The 16,131-nt window shown below is 43.8% G+C and overlaps 1 protein-coding gene and 2 non-coding genes across 11 annotated transcripts in view; all 3 read right to left on the bottom strand.

Moving 5' to 3' along the window:
* Window positions 1-866: 866 nt before the first annotated feature.
* Window positions 867-16,131, bottom strand: part of LOC105496583 (chromodomain helicase DNA binding protein 8) — a 68,910-nt gene continuing 53,645 nt past the window's right edge. For 6 of the 9 annotated variants that reach the window (XM_011767130.3, XM_011767139.3, XM_011767131.3 and 3 more), the window contains 15 exons: window positions 15,871-16,051; window positions 15,699-15,788; window positions 15,318-15,421; window positions 13,551-13,680; window positions 11,591-11,666; window positions 11,077-11,131; window positions 10,691-10,898; window positions 10,057-10,265; window positions 9,253-9,972; window positions 8,880-9,028; window positions 7,647-7,949; window positions 6,969-7,082; window positions 6,599-6,778; window positions 6,085-6,201; window positions 867-1,841 (listed from right to left, as the gene is read on the bottom strand). In XM_011767130.3, coding sequence (XP_011765432.2) covers window positions 1,278-1,841; window positions 6,085-6,201; window positions 6,599-6,778; window positions 6,969-7,082; window positions 7,647-7,949; window positions 8,880-9,028; window positions 9,253-9,972; window positions 10,057-10,265; window positions 10,691-10,898; window positions 11,077-11,131; window positions 11,591-11,666; window positions 13,551-13,680; window positions 15,318-15,421; window positions 15,699-15,788; window positions 15,871-16,051 — 3,200 coding nt within the window. In that variant the 3' untranslated portion in view covers window positions 867-1,277. The remainder of the gene's footprint in view (window positions 1,842-6,084; window positions 6,202-6,598; window positions 6,779-6,968; window positions 7,083-7,646; window positions 7,950-8,879; window positions 9,029-9,252; window positions 9,973-10,056; window positions 10,266-10,690; window positions 10,899-11,076; window positions 11,132-11,590; window positions 11,667-13,550; window positions 13,681-15,317; window positions 15,422-15,698; window positions 15,789-15,870; window positions 16,052-16,131) is intronic. The other 3 variants (XM_071100480.1, XM_011767141.3, XM_071100481.1) reach the window with 2 other exon arrangements.
* Window positions 7,286-7,389, bottom strand: LOC112429314 (small nucleolar RNA U6-53/MBII-28). The gene has a single exon (XR_003021505.1). It is a non-coding gene; the product is annotated as a small nucleolar RNA U6-53/MBII-28 (small nucleolar RNA).
* LOC112429313 (small nucleolar RNA U6-53/MBII-28) lies at window positions 13,020-13,129 on the bottom strand. The gene has a single exon (XR_003021504.1). It is a non-coding gene; the product is annotated as a small nucleolar RNA U6-53/MBII-28 (small nucleolar RNA).

The raw sequence follows: 16,131 nt of genomic DNA, 5'->3' as shown, positions 1-16,131 counted from the left end.
CTAGGCGAAGCGAAGGAGGTGGTGCCTGCACCGCCCCACAAGAGCTGCCGCGCGCGGGTGTAATAGCTCCACCCCATTTACAAAGGAAGGGGGAGCGGAAAGAGCGGGATCTAGCGTGGGATAAAAGTGGTAATACTACAGTGTAACTGGGCATGCGCCCCTCCTGGAAATGATGGGAATGCAAAACCCTTTGACTGCTCCAGAGCTGGAGGGATCCTCGGTGCCAGGATGCTGGGTCGAGCCGCGGGGACAGAGAACTCATACCAGGGAAATGGAGCCCAGCCTCGCGATAAACTACGACCCAAGCTATGGGGAGGAACCTAGCTTTCGAAAGGAAAATGGTATGTCCAAGCTTTAACTGAGCAGTGGGATAGTGTAAGTCAGAGGAAACAAATGACCTGAGGGGCTCCACAAACTTTTAGTTCCTTCCCACAACCCCAACGCCTGAGCCAGTCGTGGCAGCATCCTTCCAGTGAGCCAGTACCCTTGCTGCAGTTCACGAAAACTGACACTATTCTAGGGATTACCCCAAATAACCGTTACTTCAGTTAATTACTAACAAAATGTAAATGGTTCCTGATGACATTCTTGCTCCCCGTCTCTTTTAAAAACTTGGAGTTTGAATCCAGAAGTTTGCCTACCTAGCATTTACCTTAAATAATTCCCTTGCCTTTAGCCAGCTGGACAGTCTACATTTATATATACCCTTTAGAGGAGTACAGATGACTTGTCTGCTCTATCCAAGGTAACTTAGTATGAATAGTATTGAACTTCAGGAAAGTGGTGCTGAAATTACCTACTATGAACAACTCAAAATCAATGCTCACATTGGGTTTGAGCAAATATAGAACCAAGGAAGAGTGGAAAAGGATTAACTTAAATTTATTAATGCCAAGGGAAGGAAGGTAACAGTTCCTGACCCTCCAGCTGTATCCACAGTTCGGCCAGGAACAGGCTCTGCCAGAGGCTAGGGCCAGCGCTACATAGTCTGTGGTTAATGGAGGTGACTAGGGAGGGGTGAGCGCACCAGCTGCTCTAGTCTCCTTTCCTTCCCCAGAAATGAGGAAGTGGTCATGTATTATTTTAGGAGTTCCCCTGCCCACCCAATCCTCTCATAATTGGGAGCAATCAGGTACATTTTTTTTTTTTCCTTTTCACCTCCTGGAGTCCTGGACTTCCCCACATCTCCCCTGCCCCTCCCACGTTTCCATAGTCCAAGGGCCAGAGTAAATGAAAAATACAGCAGCCGCCCAAGCAATGGGGCCCATGCTGGGGCTTCAGTCATCAGCATCTTCACTGGAGTCTGAGTTAGCTGGCATCATAGGATCATCAATGAGTGAGAAGTCCCTTTCTGAGCTATCATAGCCCTGAGATAAATCATCATCTTCTTCTTCCTCCTCATCGTCATCCTCCTCAGGTTGCAGTGGTGGCAACCGCAAGGTAGTACCAGAGGCGGTAGTCGCTGGTGAAGAGGGGTAGCCAGGGGCTCTCAAGCCTGGATGGTGATGGTGGTGATGGTGGGGGTGGGGGTGGTGGTGGTGGTGATGAAGCATGGTGCTGGAGTCTACATGAGGGGATGATGCTACACCACCCATCACAAATGGCATAAAAGGCAAAGATGCAGAAGTGGCACTGCTGTGACCCAAAGATGATACAGACTGTAGGCCACTACTGCTGTGTTGGAACGTGTTATGCAGAGATAGAGACCCAGTGCTTCCACCCTGCATGAGGGCCATCATCTTAGAAAGGTCTGGTCGCATCCTACGGGCCCGCTTCTTGCTGCTCTCTGGTGCAATAGGCCCTGGCAAAACCCGGTTGAACACTGTTTCAGTGTGATGACCCTAGGAGGAGAGAATAGAAGATAATAAAAAGAATGGGGAAAAAAGAAAAGAAACCAAAGCCAATGGAGTCCTAGCTTACAATGCTTTTTTACTGAATGTACTTTAGAAGAGGCAAAACAAGCATAGCCATACTAGGCTTGATTGGTGGTAATGGGAAGGAGGAAATGCTGGACTTAGCTGGTTGAAACATTCTGATACTGAAGGTAACATCAATGATTTCGTACTGAAACTCATATTAACCAGCTTTTGCTTTTTTCACCCATGACTATATTGTATCTTCAGTCAACCATTTCACAAATGCTTACCTTTGTTAAGAAGGGGTGTGGGTAAGACAATGAATGAATTAGTAAATGCACATAAAAAAAAAACACTTAAGTGTCTCCTGATGGCAAGTTGTTCACCTGTTCTTACTATGTGAAGTGTAGCACAACTATATTGATATTTACAATAATATCCTCTATTAGCACATCAAAGCAGGGTGAATTCAAGACAGGTCAAAGACTTCTAAATGTCTAGAACACCAAAAAACTGTCAGAAACTCCTCATCAAATTTAGTAAAATAATTTTTGTTCCACATTGATAAAAAACATATATCTGAATTTTAAATGGCTTCTTCTAGATATTCTGACTAAAAATTCTGATTAAGTTCATTGAAGCTAGAAGTTATTCCTGCAGGTTCCAGGAATAACGTAGTGCTAGATTCACTGTCAATTCTATATTAAGAATTCTGGGCCGGGCATGGTGGCTCATGCCTGTAATCCCAGCACTTTGGGAGGCTGAGGCAGGCAGATCACTTGAGGTTAGGAGTTCGAGACCACCCTCGCCAACATGGCGAAACTCTGTCTCTACTAAAATTATCAAAATTAGCTGAGTGTCAGCCAGGCGTGGTGGCTCACGCCTGTAATCCTAGCACTTTGGGAGGCTGAAGCAGGCAGATCACCTGAGGTCGGGAGTTTGAGACCAGCCTGACCAACATGGAGAAACTCCATCTCTACTAAAAATACAAAAAATTAGCTGGGTATGGTGCCACATGCCTGTAATCCCAGCTACTGGGGAAGCTGAAGCAGGAAAGTCGCTTGAACCCAGGAGGCAGAGATCGCGGTGAGCCGAGATCGTGCCATTGTACTCCAGCCTGGGCAACAAGAGTGAAACTCTGTCTCAAAAAAAAAAAAAAAAAAAAAAATTAGCTGGGTGTGGTGGTGCATGGCTGCAATCCCAGTTACTCAGAAGGCTGAGGCAGGAGAATCGCTTAAACCCAGGAGGCGGAGGTTGCAGTGAGCTGAGATCATGCCACTGCACTCCAGCCTGGGTAACAGAATGAGACTCTGTCTCAAAAAATAAAGAAATAAATAAATAAATTCTGTACTAGTCATATTAGGATTTTCTGTGATTTTCTATGATATTTCTTAAGAGTTTCAATTGACTATAAGGGAGTAGCAGAAGTACTTGAGGTAAAAATAGGTAACAGTGAAGGAAAAGCCCTTCTTACAGGCTGCTCTCTAATGTTAAATTGAAGACAGAGATGGCATTATCCTTCTAGCCACCAGCCTTTCCCATGTCAACCATTCTGTTTATTGCACTCTTGTTCTCATCGAGGCTAACAGGGAAAACTGAAACATTCTTCCATGGTAACACTTCCATCAATATAAAAATAAGCCTCATAAATCTACATATATTTTGCATTTCAAACTTGTTAAATGCAAAATACTGATAGTTTACTTTAAAATTAATTTTGTTAAAAGATATTCCATGTGGTTATACAGACACATAAATATATGTGTATGCACATAGCCTTCCATATCCATGGATTCAACCATCTGTGGATTGAAAATATTTGAAAACAACAAAAAACTAAAAAAGAAAAAGAGAAAATACAAATTTTAAAACAATACAGTATAACAACTATTTACATAGCATTTATATTGTGTTAGGTATTATAAGTAATCAAGAGATTAAAGTATATCAGAGGAAGTGTGTAGGTTACATGGAAATACTACATGATTTTATTTTTATTTATTTATTTATTTATTATTTTTAAGACAGGGTCTCACACTCTATTGCCCAGGCTGGAGTGCAGTGGCATCATCATGGCTCACTGCAGCCTCAGCCTCTGGGCTCAAGTGATCCTCCTGCCTCAGCTTCCCCATAGCTGAGACTACAGGATTGCACCACCAGGCCCAGCTAATTTTTTTTATTTTTTGTAGAGATAAGGTCCCAGTGGGGTCCCCAGGCTGGTCTTGAACTCCTGGGTACAAGTGATCCTCTTGCCTCAGCGTCCCAAAGTGCTGGGATTACAGGTAAGAGCCGCCACACCTGCCCCTACACCATTTTATATATAAAGGACTTTAGCATCCACGGATTCTGGTATCTGGGGGGGTCCTGGAACCAATCCCTCACAGATACCGAGGGATGACTATATGTGTATAAAGATTTCTGTAGAAGATCAAATGGGGGAATGATTAGATAAGGCAAGTGCTAATCCATTTTAAATGACTCTACCAAACAATGATTTATGTATGCTTTAAAAATACAACTACTGGGCCGGGCGCGGTGGCTCACGCCTGTAATCCCAGCACTTTGGGAGGCCGAGACGGGCGGATCACAAGGTCAGGAGATCAAGACCATCCTGGCTAACACGGTGAAACCCCGTCTCTACTAAAAGTACAAAAAAAACTAGCCGGGCGAGGTGGCGGGCGCCTGTAGTCCCAGCTACTCGGGAGGCTGAGGTTGGAGAATGGCGTAAACCCAGGAGGCGGAGCTTGTAGTGAGCCGAGTTCGCACCACTGCACCCCAACCTGGGTGACAGAGCAAAGACTCCGTCTCAAAAAAAAAAAAAAAAAAAAAATACAACTACTGACCAGGCGCTATGGCTCACGTCTGTAATCCCAACACTTTGGGAGGCTGAGGCGGATCACGAGGTCAGTAGTTCGAGACCAGCCTGACCAACATAGTGAAACCCCGTCTCTACTAAAAATACAAAAATTAGCTGGGCGTGGTGGCACACACCTGTAATCCCAGCTACTTGGGAGGCTGAGGCAGGAGAACCACTTGAACCTGGGAGGTGGAGGTTACAGTGAGCTGAGATCAGTCCATTGCACTCCGCCTGGGCAACAGAGCGAGACTCCGTCTCAAAGAAAAAAAAAATTACTATTGACCGGGCACAGTGGCTCATGCCTGTAATCCCAGTACTTTGGGAGGCTGAGGCAGGTGGATCACCTGAGGTTGGGAGTTTGAGAAGAGTCTGGCCAACATGGCAAACCTTCTTCCTATTAAAAATACAAAAATTAGCTGGGCATGGTAGCATGCACCAGTGGTCCCAGCTACTCGGGAGACTGAGGCAAGAGAATCACTTGAACCGGGGATGCAGAAGTTGCCATGAGCTGAGATTGTGCCACTGCACTCCAGCCTGGGTGACAGGGCAAGACTCTGTCTCAAAAAAATAAAAAATTAAAAAAAAATACAACTATTGCAGAAAGTAAGGTAAGCATAGCCAAGAGAAACTTTTGCAGTTGTAATCTGGTGGAAAGAAGAAACTATGGGTACTTAATCCACCAAATGGCCTATTATCCATCATAAAAGTATAAGTAAATTTGAAAATACAGAATAACTTAATGGCCAAATTTATTATTACAAATTATAAAACATAGTTTCCTCTGCTTTTTCCATTACTGGCATATTATTAGTGATTCTCAACCTTTTATATATTGGGAAATCTCATGACTATTTTCTTTAGTAGACCTGTCCAAACACTTCTAAAATATATAGAATTAGAAAACTTAAGGCCGGGTGCAGTGGCTCAAGCCTGTAATCCCAACATTTTGGGAGGCCGAGGTGGGTGGATCACGAGGTCAGGAGTTCAAGACCAGCCTGGCCAAGATGGTGAAACCCCATCTCTACTAAAAATACAAAAATTAGCCAGGCGCAGTAGCAGGTGCCTGTAATCCCAGCTACTCAGGAGGCTGACGCAGGAGAATGCTTGAACCCAAGATTGCACCCGAGATTGCACTACTGCACTCCAGCCTGGGCGACAGCAGAGTGAGACTCTGTCTCAAAACCAAAACCAAAACCAAAACCAAAAACAAAAAACAAAAAAACTGGTTTCCTTATTGGTGAACGCAAGATAATTTTTCACAGAAACATACATAGGAAAAAAGATAAATAACATTAGTCACAATCATCATTGAAAGCCTTTAATGTCACATCTAGTGTGGGAACAGAGTGGTAATGCTGCAATTTCTCTCACCTTTTTCCCATTTCTAGAGTTAGCTGTCTGTACTGGTTCCATTCCCAAACAGTTCAATTCTGCCTTATTATTTTTTTTACATCTTTGCCACTTCTGTTTTCTGCGATCTTCCATATACTGCAATAGAAAAAAGTCAGTTATCCTACAGGAATAGACATTTTCTGTGGAGTAATTATTAAAGTACTAGTGTCATTTGTTTGATAATAAATGCTTATTATATAGATAAAGGATTAATCCTAGTGGAAAACTGTCATTAAGTGGGATCTCTCCAAAAAATATTAGGTGGTTTATATAATAGTTCAATAGTAAATATTTGCCTAGCACTTAAGGTACTTCAACATTATTTTATTTTGGGCATCACAACTGTGAGGTTGGAAGACTGGGTATTACTAATTATTACCCTTATCTTGCAGATACAGAAATGATGATATAGTATGTCATACTTTCTCTTTCTCATGCAGCTTAAATACCGAAGGAATGACTTTAAATCTTGCTGGATGGGACTGCCACTCACCGCTAGAAATCGGGGATCAACAGCAAACTCTGGATGACCCTGTAACCACATCTCCAGTTCAGCCCGGCGAGGGGCATCCTCACCCACCAGCAAAGTACCATCCACCTTATTGATGACGGGGATCCGGGTCTCCAGGTCCACATCAAGGTGATTAGGCTCTTCCATGCACTCCACCTCCAGCTGCAAACCCAGAATCCACCCCCATGAGCACATACTCTTCTTTGGGGGAGGGAGGGAGGGGGAGCAGAGCCAATGGTAGTCATGAAATGACTCTAGTATTTTCCATTCCCTCAATCCCACTGCCTTCATCAATTATTGGGAATAAAAAGACAATCTAATCATCAGGTTAAAGACTTTCTCTACCACCCACCTCTACCAGCTTCTTTCTGTTCCCCTTCTTCTTATGAAACAGTGGATGTCCATCTCCCATTACTCCATTCGCCATCAACTTGTGCTTCTGGAATGTTAACTTCAATCCTTCCTCCTAGGAACACAAGCCACCCACTCAAGACATCATATGGTACATGTTTTTCAAAGTAAAGATTAAGCTTTGAGGGATGTGGGCTATAAATCATCCTCTTGCCCAACGATGGTGAGAAGGAAGGCCATCTGACTAAAGGGTAAAATTAGAAATACAAGAAAACATATACACTTTTTCCTTAGAAAGATTTCACTTCTTCACCTAGTGCCCCTCAGCATTTACGAGAAATAGTTTATTTCAACAACACCCAATGCAGGGTAAAACTCCCTACCTGGTGTCTCCGTATTAGCATGGCAATTCATCACAGGGGCAAAATCCTGCTATTTCTAAACATACTAATTTAAGAAACTTTTTATTGTTGAATATTAATAGGATTAATAATCAATAGGGTTCAATAAGGAAAACAACCAGGAAAAATGACTCTTCCTAAATAGATCTTTGTAAGCTCTGTGTTCTCACTTTCAAAATTAGCTAACCAAATGAGTTTAGTAACCTATTAGTAAAATTAGTTACAGCAAGGATTCCAGCCTCCTTCCCCACTTCCCAATGCCCATATGCTGAGCTTACATCTTTGATTTGAACTGTAAACTCCTTTTCATCGATGCCTCGGCGAAGTTTGGTGAACTGGGCTGCCGCTGTGGTGACTGCGGATGCTTCCTCCTCTGCCATGGAAGCTGCACTACTACTTCGTGGTGTGGGGACTGGAGAGTCACCATATTCTCCAGGAGTCAATGAGGGACTGTCTAGCAAGTGGTTGCCTGGCCCCAGAATTCCTCCTGTTACCATTTCCTGGCTCCTACGGCTAGAAGGCCACTTCCCTGAGAGTACGGCCTGGCAGACGAGGTCAATACGGTTTATCAGGACACGATCCTGAATGGGGAAAGAAAGAAATACCATTTTAAGAGTCTGAGTACTAGCGGCCGGGCGCGGTGGCTCAAGCCTGTAATCCCAGCACTTTGGGAGGCCGAGACGGGCGGATCACGAGGTCAGGAGATCGAGACCATCCTGGCTAACACGGTGAAACCCCGTCTCTACTAAAAAATACAAAAAACTAGCCGGGCGCGGTGGCGGGCGCCTGTAGTCCCAACTACTCGGGAGGCTGAGGCAGGAGAATGGCGTGAACCCGGGAGGCGGAGCTTGCAGTGAGCTGAGATCCGGCCACTGCACTCCAGCCTGGGCGGCAGAGCGAGACTCCGTCTCAAAAAAAAAAAAAAAAAAAAAAGAGTCTGAGTACTAGCTGTGTGATCCTGTGATACTCAACAGCGCCATCACTACCAGGATGGGTAAAAATCATAAGGCAGAAAGGAGGAAGTTAATACTATTAAGATTCCTAAGTTGACTGAGAAGTTTCCTGGGAAAAAAAAAAAATGCAGCAATAAACACAATTTTAAAAAACCAGAACCAGGCCGGGCGCGGTGGCTCATGCCTGTAATCCCAGCACTTTGGGAGGCCGAGACGGGCGGATCACGAGGTCAGGAGATCGAGACCATCCTGGCTAACTTGGTGAAACCCCGTCTCTACTAAAAAATACAAAAAGCTAGCTGGGCGTGGTGGCGGGCGCCTGTAGTCCCAGCTACTCGGGAGGCTGAGGCAGGAGAATGGCGTAAACCCAGGAGGCGGAGCTTGCAGTGAGCTGAGATTCGGCCACTGTACTCCAGCCCGGGCGACAGAGCGAGACGCCATCTCAAAAAAACAAAAACAAAAACAAAAAAAACCAGAACCATATGTTCCTTGTTCCCTGGATATAATGTTACACGTATTTCTGGACTCTACATGTCCAGGGATGAGGCTGTTTGTTACCTTGGGCCACTCAGAGGCTCTTTGTCTTTCTTGCAGTAGCAGAAGCTCAGGGGTCATTTGTTCTCCATCTTCATTTGGGAACCCATCTTGGGACATAGTGAGGGACAGGAGACTCTCTTCATCATAGAGCTTTGAGCGGGACTGGTCAGCTGGTAAGAGATCCCACAGAATGTGTGAGAAAAGATGGAAGAATAATGTCATATGGTAATGATATTATATGCGCTTTGAATAAAGGCCTAAAGAATAACAGGTCTCTTTTAACATTTTATCAAATCAAAATCAAAATCTCTCTCAAGAGGATGCATTTCGAAAAGGGAAAGAGAAGAGAGGGGGAAACAGGGAAGAGGGCCAACAGCCTGTCGCATGCACTCACTTAGCTTCTCTTCCTTCTCGTCCTCACTCTCATCAGTGCTGGAGCTGGAGCTGGATGAGGATGAGGAAGAAGAAGATGATGGTGACAGCTTGCTCAAGTCCAGCTCAGAGTCTGAATCATCCTCATCCTCCAGTTTGACTGGTGGAACACTCCGAGAAACCAGAGGGGTAGTATCAGAGGGGGCTACTCGCATCTCATAGTCTTGTGGGGTTGGTCGGCTCCTGGCCACCACCTCATGCTCTAGCTTTAAAGTCAGACTCTCCAGACTGGGGACCTGGGCAGCTGTCTCCTCGGGTGACTTTTCAACAGGAGCATCTGGGCGCAGGGGCAATGGTGAGGCAGTGCGTGAGGTATACTGCTGGTGCAGCAGTGGAGTAGAGCAGCGTGACAAGGATGGAGCTGGTGCTCCTGCTTGATGGTTCTGCATATAATTCATACGGGCAGCCAGAAAAGAGAAGTCTGGGTCCTGCATGATGTTGCAGTCTGTTTGGCTCACCCCATGGCGGGCTGCCCCTCGTAGAAGCTCCCCATCATGCCGAACAGGCTCCCACCATTTGGGCAATTCAGGACCAGGAGGCTGACACAATGCCAGTCGATCTTCCAAAAGGGGGTGGCATAAAACTTGTTCCCGTAAGCGCCGAAGCAATTCTATACGGTAAAGAGTCCGTGAGGCCCTCTCCTCAGTGATGGGCTCAATGAACAGATTAGGGTCTGGGGGTTCTGCAAGAGACAGGAGTAGAAGAAGAAATTAACAGAGTTGCTTCTGTTGGCGTCCATCCCCACCCACTCTGCAATCCTGCTTACCATCTCCAGCTGCTGGGGGAAGGCGGCATACTTGGCGGCACATGGCCACAAAGCCATGGAAGTACTTGGTAAGGCTTTCATCTGTTTTTTTGTCTAGTCGAGCAAAAGTGCGGAAGCGATCCCAATGGAACTGCATGGTGTCAGGGTCATATTCCACACCAAACGTAGACACTACTCGATAAAAATCAGTTTGTTCACGCCTTGTCCATCTACAAAAGGAAAAGTAGGGCAACAATAATCAGAAGAACACAAGAAAACTGGTTATTTTTTAATGTGTTTTAGAATATCTGAAAACACAAAAATTGAAAGTAGATGCAAAAAAAAAAAAAAAAAAAAAAAAAAGAAAGGCCCAGAAGAAGCAGTGAGAGGTACTCTGTAATGAGCAAGAATTACAGAGCCAAGGGGGAAAATGGCACAGGCAAATATCAATGAGAATGTCTATACAGGAGGCCTACCTGAGAGTTAATGATTACTGTACACAAGTGAGGTTTTAATTTCTACAGGTTTAACCACCCAAAGCAGAAAAAATGGTCCCTCTTTAGAGAATTCCAAATAAATCCTTCCTGAGATGGCTTTCAGTATAGGGACCATAACTGAAGACATAGATCAGCACAGGTTCCCAGCTATATTTTACCGTTGTTGTTTCTCTCGCCGTGCAATTTCTTTCAGCTTGAAGGCTGCTTCACAACGCCGCCTTCGCCTGTCCCCACGTTCTGCAGCCTCTATCTTCATCTGTTCTCTCTTGTAGCTGCGCTGATATGCTGTTACTAGGCGCCGAAGTCTAGCTGTTAGGGCAGAGCCTGGAGGCCAGAATAAATGGCCTGGCTGTTGGGTCACCTGGGCTGTGGAAAACAAAGTAGAATGAATAGGAAGTATAGCAAGGGTAGTAGAGGCAATACTAGTATTTTAACCCACCCAAAGGCAAAGCTCTTAGAAATCCCAGGATAGGACAGAATTCAGTGAATAATTCCCCAACCCACCACCCCACACAGAATTATACTAGTTGACCTAGAAGTTTACCTTCATCTCCATCAATCACTGAGATCTCCTCATCCATCATCATCAAGGGATCACCCTAGAGAAGGAGATCCACCCAATAGGATGGAGCGGGGAGGGAAAGGGGGGGAAGTTGGCACTCTGAAATCACTTTCTTGTGTGTGTCCTTCTACGGCACCAAGGGATCAAGAAAAACTTCTAAAGAAATGTACCCCACAAAAACTTGGTAACAACCAACTAAAAGAACAAGAAAGTAGAACCTGAAAGGTCAGTTCCTATTAATGACTCGAAGATAATAGAAGTCAGGAATTTATTAGTCAAATAATATCCTTCAATGTCCAGCTCCTCCAAAAAGTTATCCCTGATCTCCCCCGACTGGCATTACAATCTTTTCCATTAATACTTTCTATTCTCAAATGGTATAATTCATTTTCTACTTTGTATTATAAATTAACCAATATACTTCAAGATTCAGAGAATGGGAGAAGACTTAAAACTAGTAAGAGAGAAAAGTGAGACTCAAATGAGAATTCCTTACCTCATCATCTTGGTCCTTTGGGGGACCTTGGAGTGGTTTATATTCAGGATCTTCACAATCTTTATCAAAGTCAACCCTAAAATTATGCAGAGGCACAGGAAAATGTTAATAATGTATCTTCTATCACTAAGGGGACCTAGGATGAAGACCTAGCCACACGTATATCTAGCATGAAATAATCTTTATTAGTATTATTTTTGAGACAGGGTCTCTGTCGCCCAGGCTGGAGTGTCATGGCCCTATCACAGCTCACCATAGCCTCAACCTCCTGGACTCAAGCGATCCTCCTCCCTCAGCCTCCTGAGTAGCTGGGACTACCGGTGTGCGCCACCACACCCAGCTAATTTTTATATTTTTTGTAGAAGTGGGGTTTTGCCATATTGCCCAGGCTCATCTCAAACTCCTGGGCTCAAGTGATTCACACGACTTGGCCTCCCAAAGTGCTGGGATTACAAGAGTGAGCCACCATGCCTAACCTGAGACGTAGTCTCACTCTGTCGTCCAGGCTGGATTCCAGCGGCACGATCTCAGTTCACTGCAACCTATGCCTCCCGAGTTCAAGCAATTCTCCTGCCTTAGCCTCCTGAGTAGCCAGGATAAATTTTTGTATTTTTAGTAGAGATGGGGTTTCGCCATGTTGCTCAGATTGGTCTGAAACCCTTGGGCTCATGTGATCCCAGCCTGGCCTAGTCTTTATTTTATTTTATTCTATTTATTTATTTTTTGAAATGGAATCTTGTTCCATTGCCCAGGCTGGAGTGCAGTAGTACCATCTCGGCTCACTGCAACCTCCGCCTCCCGGGTTCAAGTGTTTCTCCTGCCTCGGCCTCCTGAGTAGATGGGATTACAGGCATGCACCACCACTCCTGGCTAATTTTTGTATTTTTAGTAGAGATGGGGTTTCACCTTATTGGCCAGGCTGGTCTCGAACTGCTGACCTTGTGATCCACCCACCGTGGCCTCCCAAAGGGCTGGGATTTACAGGCATGAACCACAGTGCCTGGCTTAGTATTTAATTTCGTGTTCACAGGAATGGCAGGCCAGGTGCAAAACTTTGGGTCAGTCTGGTATAGCATCCAATGGAATAAAAATAATTACAAGAAATTGACAATTACCATTCATAATTGCTTGAATTTGAAACACTTTGATCGACACAGTTCCTTTTTCTTGACAGGACTTTTTATTATGTAATTCTTCCTCCTACCCAACTATTTACTTTTTATTACTTCATTTGAATGGCTCATGCTTTTTTGTTTTTATTACTTTGTTCTGAGCAGACAGGTGGCATAAATGATTTGCAATGAAAAAATAACCCAATTTCCTCTGAGGGTCCTACACTAGGCAAACTGAGGGTGTGATCATCAAAGAGAAATCTCTCAGTCATGATGGAATGGGTAGGTATTCATTAATTAAGCCAACTGTTTAACATGCCCCTCAGATCTTCATGTGAGAAGTTTTGTTAAACTCACTGGCACCCAAACCAGGGCAACACTGCCCTACCTGGTGGCTCAGTATTAGCATGGCAACTCATCATTGGGACATGTATTCAGGCAAAATAAGTACCTTTATGTGTCAGGTACCATTGGGAGATGATAAACCAGGGCTGAAAGTGCCTAAGGCTCTTCCACAGAAGCAACTTATAAGAGCTGCTGGCCATTATCTTTCAAGAGACCAGTTATCCTCTCAGCTACTGCAGCTGTATAGAAAAGTGTTGTAAACCAAACCAAATAGAACATCAAATAAGCCATTTACAAGTGACATTCATTTTCACCCTCAGATGTATCTTATGGCAACATGTGGTTTATGCAGTTTATGGAGTCCTTTATGCTCGTCCTATTTTTGCTAAGGATCTATCACTTTTGAGTATAATTACAATTAAGAATCCCACTGGGTTCAGTCAAGGCTAGAGTTACCTCACAGCATAAGTTAGAGTTTTAAAAGAATAAATACTAATGCTTACCCTTCTACTATGTCAGAGAAGTTATCCAACACTCGATGTTCTGCTGCAATTGCTTTGTCATCTGGTCGGCCAGCCTTTTCTAGGAAACATAAGGCTGGGTCTGCCCTCATAGTATTATATTTCTCATAGCCTAGAAGAAAAAGGGTCATAGTTGAAGAAAATGAGAGATTTGTTTTGCCTTTATGCTTACTTTATATGCTGCTGGAATAGAATATGTTCTATACTGCTCATAATGGAAAATATAGTTAGAATGTTATCTTGGACAACTACTGGGTTTATTACTATATTTAACATTTTTATACCAATTTAGAATCATGAAGGGTTTTTAGTGATTGATAGCCTTAGGCTCCCAAAGTGTTGGGATTCCAGGTGTGAGCCACCATGCCTTGCCTGCAGTTTTATTTATTTTTATTTATTTGTTTTTTGAGACAGAGTCTTGCTCTATCGCCCAGGCTGGAGTGCAGTGGCACGATCTTGGCTCACTGCAAGCTCCGCCCTTCACGCCATTCTCCTGCCTCAGCTTCCTGAGTAGCCGGGACTATAGGCGCTAGCCACCACGCCCGGCTAATTTTTTTGTATTTCTAGTAGAGCCGGGGTTTCACTGTGTTAGCCGGGATGGTCTCAATCTCCTGATCCGCCTGCCTCGGCCACCCAAAGTGCTGGGATTACAGGCGTGAGCCACCGCGCCCGGCCCCTGCAGTGTTATTTATCCCATTAAATGTCTCAAAAAAGATGTAGACTAAGTGCCATTACTTTTATTTTATAGAAAAAAACCCAAAAGTATTCTTTTAAAAAAAAGACATTCTAATTCACAAAGTCACTTGGCTGAAAGTTAATGCTCACTGCTTTTAGTGCCTGGGATTTGGTATTACGCAAAACTGCTATGAGAGTAAGGAAATATTCTTACCCCCACTGTGTTTTTGTTTTGGCTAGTCAGTCTCCCTTCTTATACTCTATTTTTATTTCACTCAAAAACTGCTGCTCATACCTATATCAGAGTGACTACTGAACATTTAGACAAATGGGACATTTACGAAAATAGAAGATTTTCAGCTCTTTCTCTTCTGTGAGGTGGCCAAGCTGACACAGACATGCAGATCTCTGTAAAGACCCTCACAGGAAGAACCATCACCTTTGAGGTCCAGCCCAGTGACACCAGTGAAAATGTCAAAGCCAAGATCCATGACAAGGAGGGCATCCCACCTGACCAGCAGCATCTGATATTTGTGGGCAAACAGTTGGAGGATGGCCACACTCTTTCAGATTATAACATCCAGAAAGAGTCCACCCTGCAGGTGGTGCTTTGCCCTGAGGTGACATTATTGACCCCTCCCTCTGCCTACATGCCCAGAAATACAACTGTGACAAGATGGTCTGCTGCAATTGTTATGCTAGCGTGCATCCAGAGGAAAGTCATACAAATTAAGTGTGGTTATTATTAACAATATTTGGGGTGTATTACCTGCTCTGATTCGTGGGACCCTAACTTACCATAGCATACAGTGCAGTAACACACAGCTAATAGTGATTAGAGAACAGATGGGAGGCTCCCTACCTTGAGATTTACCTATCCATCTGGTCCTTCTTGAACATCTATTTATAGGAACTAACTGCTTTGCTCTGGATATTTAAGAACTAATTTCCTACTCAAATTTATTGAAGATCAATTAGATAACTCAGTTATTTCTCAGAAGCATTTTGATAAATGTTTCATCTGTGAACATAAATCTTCAGTATGAAAGGAGTAGAATAGGAGAAGGTACATACCATGTTTAAAGACTCCAATGAGCAGCGACTTGTCAGCCTCACTGTCCCACCATGTTGTTGGAACCTCCAATTGATCCACTACTGGGAACCATATGTCAATCTCACTAAAGGTATAAGAGGGCAGAGTCAGCACAGAAATGCAGGAAATTAAAGTGAGAATCCTTGCAAAGGTTATTATAGGTATCTTCCTGTATCCATGAATTTAAATACTCATATATCTACCCTATTTCCTCCCACTAGTGTCAAGTATAGGATTAAAGACCTGATATATAGATTTAAATTATCAGGTATCCCAAAGATAGCATAAAATGAAATAAGCAAACCAATCTTTCCTCAAATAAGACAGGGCATAAATTAAAAAAAAATATAGCAGAATTTTACCTGGCAATGGCACCCCCTAACACCTTTTCTGCTTGGTCTCCAATAACCTCCTGCCTCAGGTAGTATAGCATTCGTACCCGCAACAGTACCCTAGAAGAGAAGGAGGAAGAGTTGGCTCAGTAACAGTGTAGAAAGTTTGAGGTGGAAAATGTCTGCTAAATTCTATGCTTACTTGTTACACTGATGTTTCAAGTGCTTCTTATAACTTTCATCTTGGAACAAAGTGTCAGGGTTATATTTCCGGATCCAATCTGCTTTATGGATATCGAAAGTGCTTTGTGACTTGACTTTTTTTCCTTTGCGTCCACGAGGCACAGGGATAGATAGACCTGGGAAAGGGGAGACATCAAAGACTTGGATTGAGAAAAACCCTTGGACCTGAAAAGGATTAGATTAACCTATAGAAAAACATAAAGTAAAGAGTTGATAATTA

The sequence above is a fragment of the Macaca nemestrina genome, chromosome 7, assembly GCF_043159975.1.
Source record: "Macaca nemestrina isolate mMacNem1 chromosome 7, mMacNem.hap1, whole genome shotgun sequence".
NCBI classification, from domain to species: Eukaryota; Metazoa; Chordata; class Mammalia; order Primates; family Cercopithecidae; genus Macaca; species Macaca nemestrina.
This window is presented reverse-complemented; position numbering and strand designations above follow the sequence as displayed.